General features: G+C 35.1%; 1 protein-coding gene across 1 annotated transcript; it reads right to left on the reverse strand.

Annotated features, from left to right (window-relative positions):
• Positions 1–2,294: 2,294 nt before the first annotated feature.
• On the reverse strand, positions 2,295–6,440 carry LOTGIDRAFT_237003 (hypothetical protein). The gene is made up of 5 exons (XM_009068644.1): positions 6,372–6,440; positions 5,171–5,392; positions 4,242–4,676; positions 3,780–3,879; positions 2,295–3,397 (listed from the first exon to the last, which is right to left on the reverse strand). The coding sequence occupies exons 1-5, from the start codon at positions 6,418–6,420 to the stop codon at positions 2,749–2,751; spliced, it is 1,455 nt and encodes a 484-aa protein (XP_009066892.1). The 5' UTR covers positions 6,421–6,440; the 3' UTR covers positions 2,295–2,748.
• Between the last annotated feature and the right edge of the window lie 1,146 nt (positions 6,441–7,586).

Below are 7,586 nucleotides of genomic sequence, written 5' to 3' on the forward strand. Positions count from 1 at the left end.
GCAATCATCGGCAGATTCCGAATAGCTGAACCCCGATATTGGGCACACTGTCTCATTTTATACTTTCGTGGTCCTTGAACGTTTCCCAACAAAAAAAACTGAAATCGGTTTCCGCTCGAGTATTTCAGGAAGTTTAATTTGATGAAAGGCTCTTTTGCTTTCAAAATGTTGGTAAGCTTTTATCTACGCCTGAAGATATTGAGTAATGGTTTGGGAACACCGGCTCTGGACGTGTATAAATAACTACCCGCCTGTACCACGCTCAATCTTGTTATAGTGCTATTTGTAATTATTGATAGTTGTATAGTATATTTGTAATTAGAACCTTAATGGGGCCCTAACATCAGCTTTGTATGGTCGCAATTAAGAAGAACTATCATAAATTTCCAGCGCAACTCCCATGCAACTTAGTTGTGAGTTACGTTCGGTACTCATGACCACTTTCCTAATTCGCAACCATACGCAACTGGTAATCGCTTTGGTGTGAGGGCATCTTATAATATCTATTTATTATTTCATTGATGTATATGTAGTAGATTAATATTGGATTTTGCTTTACCTGTTGATACAAATTAGCTTTAGCTGTCCTTCACTTACCAGCTGATGACAGAAATATTTAGTTGACTATATACATTTAATTTGCTTATTAAATAATGAAAAACTGAAATGCCAACACTAGCAATGCCATTTTTGTATCTCAAGCTTGTGTAAACGTAAGTCTAATTAAAATATGATCAAATTTTCGTTCAATTTTTTTATCATCTTATATTTTTAAAAACGGAACGAAAGTTTTGTCCAATTTTAATAAGACTGTTATGATGTTATTTGATTTGTTAAGATTATGTTTAGTTATGAGGCATTGGGTGTTAAGGAGTAGAAAGTTTTCTATTCACATAGGATATAGATTGCACATTACATGTATTTAGATAACAAAATCTTGAGAGGTTTTAAAGTTTTATTGGGTAATTTAGATCCAAGTTGTTGCATGATTAAGACAATTTTATCTGATATTGTTGGTGCTCCCTATCTGACCTACTACTATATACGTTTTAATGTAAGGTTTAGAATTTAGACTTTTTAATTTAAATTGAAAATCAGAATATTTGCTAACAACCGGCGAATAAAAAATCTTTGAAATAACATTTCTGACGTACACACTTTTCCGCCATATTTTATTGGCTATTGGCTGATTTTATGAAACTTTTCGAATGTTCGATATTTGATTTAGAAACTTCACCTAGTGCCATTACCTGTCACTTCCGCTCATTCAGTATTGTATTTCAACCAGCATTATTGTCAGCATAATTAGTTATTGCGACCTTTTAGTATTTTAGTTATATTGTTACATAATTCTTATCACTGTCAGACAGATACGTCAAATTATATTTGGAACCAATCTCTTGAATCTTGTTTTTCACACAAGCAAGGGATTGTAAAGAAGTTTTCTAAACTTTTAAGTGTGTATTTGGGAAATTAATAGCACCAATTTGCATCATTCCAATTTTCAATCAAACGTCTGTGGTTCCTGAAATTCAATTGAAACTAAGTCTTTGATGACGTAACAAAATATGCTTGTAATAACATAAAACTCTTCGCGATTAGTGATATTATGAAATTCAGACCTCTGATTGAAAATTGGAATGGTGTAAATTGATGTTTCCAGTGTTCCTGATACACATATTTTTTGTTAGAAAAACCTCTTTACAATTCCTTTTAGTTTCAAACTTATGTTACATTGTTTTTGGGCAATGTCTAATTAATTGTTTTTAAATTTAAAGTAGTTGAGTCTGTAAATTTTAATATTTTAAATCGATCCAATTAACTGTGATATATTTATTTAATTTAATGTCGATATTAGAGATAGCTTATTGAAGATAATTCTATTTGTAATAAAACATATGACGAACACTTTTCTTTTAATTCTTCATCCGTCATTATTAACCCTAAATACAGTAGAATAGTGGGGCATGTTGTATGTTCACAATGTCTCATACCCCGACCTTGATTATGAAGAATGGAACTATATGATTTTAATGCATTTCTAGTACTTTTGAAGCCTATTTACAAGTAGTCAAGACCCATTTAGACTCCTGAAAGTGGAGGGCGAGAGATTCTTTATACTCCCGTCATTTCCTTATGGCTGCCAGAAATATGTCCATGTCCATTCACGAGATAGTTTGAAACCCCACCATGTAGATTAAAGGACATTTTAAATCTTTTCAATTCTTTTCAAGGTGGAATTTTATAAAAGATACCCAGAAAACACTTAATCTTAACGAATTAAACACCGGAAGCAATACATAAAACAATAAAAATGTATTTATTTGTAGTCTATAGTATAGAAATGAGATTATTTCCCCTTCAACATGCATCATGTATTATATAGGATTCACAAGCTGTATAATTATAGCGAACAGTTTTCCCTTCAGGGTTTTTCCAAATAAAAAACATATTAATAGGATAAAGCCGGATCCACAAAGTTTTGAATATTTAAAGAAAGAAACAACTATATTTTACAAGGATAACAACTTATGTTCATTACACAATCAAGGGCCCTTTCTACCAGCTTGTCCTTGGCATTGATCTTTCCCAGATTATCTGTACCCATTTACAGCTGGGTCGACTGGAATTATGAGTGAAGATGACTTTTTCAAGTTCATCGGACTTTCACACGGCAAGAGTTCATTAGAATGAAGCTGCGAAGATATGGTCAAGCTATCCAGTTGTCCTAGGATACAAAAATATCAGCTATATGTTGCCAATGTGATCATAATTTGGATTAGGGGTGGTCTCTTCCGATAATATTTGTCTTGTCGTGTTGTAGTCATCCTCGTCCAGCCCTTTAACAGGTACATGAGAATAGTTTTCATCGGGTACTTTGGAGTTATTACCCTTGGCTCTATCGAAATGGTCATAATCATCTGATTCCTTTGTATTACTGCCAACATGGCTGTACGCATTTCCTCCAGATTTTGGCTTGTGATCCTTATCATAGTTTTCTAACATCGACTTGTTCTGTAAGCATTTGGAAGTGAAACACTCCTTTTCGTTACATGGTTCAGCATAATCACCAGCTTTTGATGAAATTTTGATCGGTTTCAAAGAGTCAATCGGCTCAGAATATCCCGATGCCTTGATACGTGATTCTAACTGCTTCATGTTAACTATCTTCTTCCCGTCACGTGATAATCCAGTATTGTTGACGTCATCAGAGCTTGTGTTGTTGAAAGTATTCTGAGGGTTGCATGCATTAACCGATGTTGAATAATCATAATTGTTTAGTTCAAGTCGTTTGTTGTTTGCCTTGGGTACATTCGAATAGTTATTTGCTTCAGAAACAGCTTTACTTAGCTCTACACCTCTTTCTTCTCTTCTGGCTATGAATTTCTTACGCTTTCTGAAACGGAAGTAAATCGATAGCAGTCAATTATAATAGAAAGTGCAACAAGACCTCACCACAAATAGCACTACGAATTAATATTTAACATAGTTAGACGCACACTAACACACCCGAAGGTATAAGAATACAACTTGAAAAAGCATTAAATCAAAAATAAATATATAAGTTCCGATCTAAGCATAGTTCTTTTTGGGATCGTTAGCTTCACAACATCAACAGTTATGTGCCCTTGATTCTAATTGACTATTACTGAAATCCCATAATCCAACAGAGTAAAAATCATTCTGCAACTGTCTATTGTGTCAGTTAAACTAAATCGGAATGCTAACTGATCTTTCACAGAAGATCTTTTGTGTTAAAATATAGCTGAAGAACCTACCTATAAATGATGCAGCTAACGGCGATAATAATGACTATGATAGTCACACAGACCACTATAATTATGATGGTGGTGATACCGTTATCATCGCCAGATTTACCTGAAAATATTCAAACATATCAAATTGATAATAGAGTCTACCGGATCATTCTTATCAGGCGAAACTCATGTTTGTCAAGCACAATCCTCGGTGGCTAAGAGGCCATAAGCTTGCTGTAGTCAAGTTCTAAAGCAATTCCAAGGTATTCACTTGGAAAGCCTTTGTCATTGGCTACTTCAAAAGAGTGCATGGTCTTTTATTATCACGACCTGGAGAAATTCTGAAAATCTACAAATGAAAGTCAGTACAAACACCATTGACAGTGGTTGACATCACTTATGGTTATCACGGGGCATTTGATTGGTTTAAACGTATAGTGATCTTATACTTCTATTGATTGTTTTTCAGAATAAGAAGTCTACCTGCGTAAGATCGCGGCTCGGTGGATCTGGCCACAGCTAATGTTGTCACTGGACCTGGTATTTCCAAAATAGAGCAGTTGATATTAAGCATTCCGTCCTTAGCTGTAAAACCAAGTGATATTTGGTCGTGTTGACGTGGATCTGGTAGTAACTTCAGTATAACCACACTAGCCGTATTTAATGTATTGTTCCTGTAGATGCTAGTCCCGGCTGAAAACGTCCTACTCTCACCAAAAACATCTACTTCCAGAACAGTTTGACTGGTTTTTTGAATAGCTATCCAGTTTCTATAAAAATTCAACCGATTCGTTGGTTTGATAATACACAGAAGTCCTCGGTCTGCGCTTTTGTAATATTTTCCGTCATAGTAAAAGCGAATTCTAGTAGAATTTTTTGTCAAAACTTCTTCATCTGAAAGGAAATGCAGATTTTCATCTGCAAAACAAACACAATATTGGTAAATAGAGATGGAAAAATTTGGGAGTCTGCAACAAATTTCGTATCCAGACACCCGGTTGTACACATAATCATTGTATAATATTGATTAATCATCGTTTACTCTGTTTCTGACATCAATATCAAGGTTTCATTTGTTTCAGACACTTCCATATTGTACTTAGAAGCCTGTCAAACCTAAACGGCTGGTACAAACTGGAGATAAATTGCAAATGCGGAAGCGTTTCTATGGAGGCTCTGTAAAGTATTTCCAGGCATATTTTGAGTCAGAAGCGTACGCAAATCATATTTTGAAATTTCTATGAGATGAATTGGGGATACAATAATAGGATGTAGAAACAAATACTCCCCACCCCACCACCCATATTGTAATCTCGATTTAATGATTTGAAACTTTTCCCTTTAGGGTGAAGGTTTATCTGGAGACAACTAAGGTTACGAAGAGCCGTATAGTACTAGTATATGGTACCCACCTTCACAAGTAAACCTAATAGTAGACTCGTTATTGAGTTCCGGTTTGAAATGACAACTTTCAACATAAGAACAGTTTCTATATAGTTCCTCCAATTCTGAGTCTGGAAATTTGTTGTCAGGACATGGTGAATAGCAGGCAGAGTAGAGGAATATTTTACCATCAGTACAATTCAGATTATGAGGTGAAGAAATCTCTGTACTAGTACTTATTTGACCTGATACTATACAAAACAACAATACATCTATAACATTAAAGGAATTATTCCAATTTTCAATCAGGCGTCTGCAGATCCTGCAATTCCACTAAAACTAAGTGTTTGATGTCATGCTAATCGCGAAGGGCCTTAACTGATACAAGCATATTATTTTGCGATTAGTGACGTCATCAAACACTCAGTTTTAGTGGAATTGCAGGAACCACGGACGTCTGATTGAAAATTGGAATGGTGAAAATTGAAACTATGTCCCCGATACATGTATTTTTTTTTTTAGAAAACCTCTTTACAATCCTTTTAACTTAATATGGTTAAGAAATGCTGAGCGGAAATTAAGAGGTGGCAGTTCGTACAGGTTTGACTGCACGTGATTAGTATTCGTTATTCGGAGACATAGAAATACCCTATCAGAAATGCATGAAGTTGTGTTATTGCCCTTCGTATATAAATATCACCAAAATGTTAATGTGGCTTTGATCCAGTCGGACAATACTCTTCTTATCGAGGTCAAAGATTAGAAAATAACTAGGGGTAGGCGAGCAGGTCGATTTTTCCATTGTTGAAACCCTTTGCGGAAGTAAAGAGAAGAATGTGAAACAAATTGTGAACAATGTGAATCATAATTCTACAATCAGCGGCGTTTCGTCTACGGTTATTATGGGGATTGGGGTTTTTCTGATGAACCCTTGTAAATAGTGTCTCCACTACAACCAAGTCCAAGGGCCCCACCCTTCAGATCGCCCTCATCTCCAGAAAAAAAAGTCAAAATTTTAAGCAAAATGTCCCCATAGTAAGTATCTACAAAGTTAACACACAATATAAAATTGTTCACAACGTATACTGGGACCCAACCAAGCAGAGCATATGATAAAAAATAAAACAAAGTCTCAACCCACTTAGGTCCAAGCCCCCACTCATATTGTTGAGCCACTGTTTGTAAGCACATTTCAAATAGCAAATTGTTAAAAATAAAACTATTGCTTACCTAAAGTTGTTGCCAAATTTAAAAGTATTGTAAGATTTAGAGTCTCCATTTAAATGCGATGTTTCCAATGATGCGTAAAGAATGAATAATATTATTATTCATATTAAAACTTCCTCGTTATAAGAGAGCCATTGTCGAAACACCAACAATTACCAATACAAATACACACTCTAATGTAGTTACACCCCCTTTCATGTATTTCCCGTGTAAAGAGACTTTATTTTCCTGTTTGGATTAAGTTTTTCTTGTCCGTTTTAATATAAAATTGTTTTCAGACATCCTACAAAGAAATGTATTTGTATAAAATTGTTGACTTTTCTGTGGTTTCGGGAGTTCTGTTCATGAAAATTTGTGTTAAGTCCGATAGGTATAAAAAAAAAACACGCGGGAATATATTATGGTATAAAACACTTCCATCAGATATGAATCTCAGAAGGACACGTGTAGATTATTTTTTTTTTTTCAAGAAGTGTGTTATACCATAATATATTCCATTGTGTTTTAAGCCCGTATTCTTATAATCGTTAACCTTGGCAAAAATTAGCTCAAACTGGAACACAAAGTGGGACTCAAATTATTGCTCTTACGCTTACTCCTAGACACCTGATACCAGTTTTTATTATGATATACTTCCTCATGTGAAAAGTTTATTATCTGCTAGCAATGTTTTGCCAACATATTGTTCTGTTTCTGTTTTCTTTTTTCATCTCATTCTCATTTAAATTGACCTTTTGAACCGTCGTGAATTGTTGTACAACGGACTACTCACAATATATAGAGAATGAAACAGGAAGTGAGTTTAAGAAGTCAGGATGATGATATAGATTGTATTGTCCTGGTTGTTTTTGTTGTTTACAATAAATAGCTTAATTTAACCAAATTCATGGTCGTCTGTAGGCATCAGTAAGTGGACCAAGGGATTGAAGAGGGTGCCGACAGAACCAGGCATTTAAGAACTCAATTAAATTTGAAACTGAGATGTGTGTGTTTAGGTGTGGGCAGGGGGGAGGAGGGGGGGGGGGGGGGTGGAAATTAATTTCTTAATTTCTAAAAGGGGGGGGGGGGGGGATCCTAAAAAAACCCTTTACCCATTTAGCTTCCAAAAACTTTTTGAAAATTATAGCCCCCCCACGGTTACAAAAAGCCCAAAGGTTACCGGCCCCCCAAACAAAAAGGGCCCCGAAGTTACCCAAATTTTTAATTGGTTACAAACCA

This window comes from Lottia gigantea (genome assembly GCF_000327385.1).
Source record: "Lottia gigantea unplaced genomic scaffold LOTGIsca_92, whole genome shotgun sequence".
In the NCBI taxonomy this organism is placed as follows: domain Eukaryota; kingdom Metazoa; phylum Mollusca; class Gastropoda; family Lottiidae; genus Lottia; species Lottia gigantea.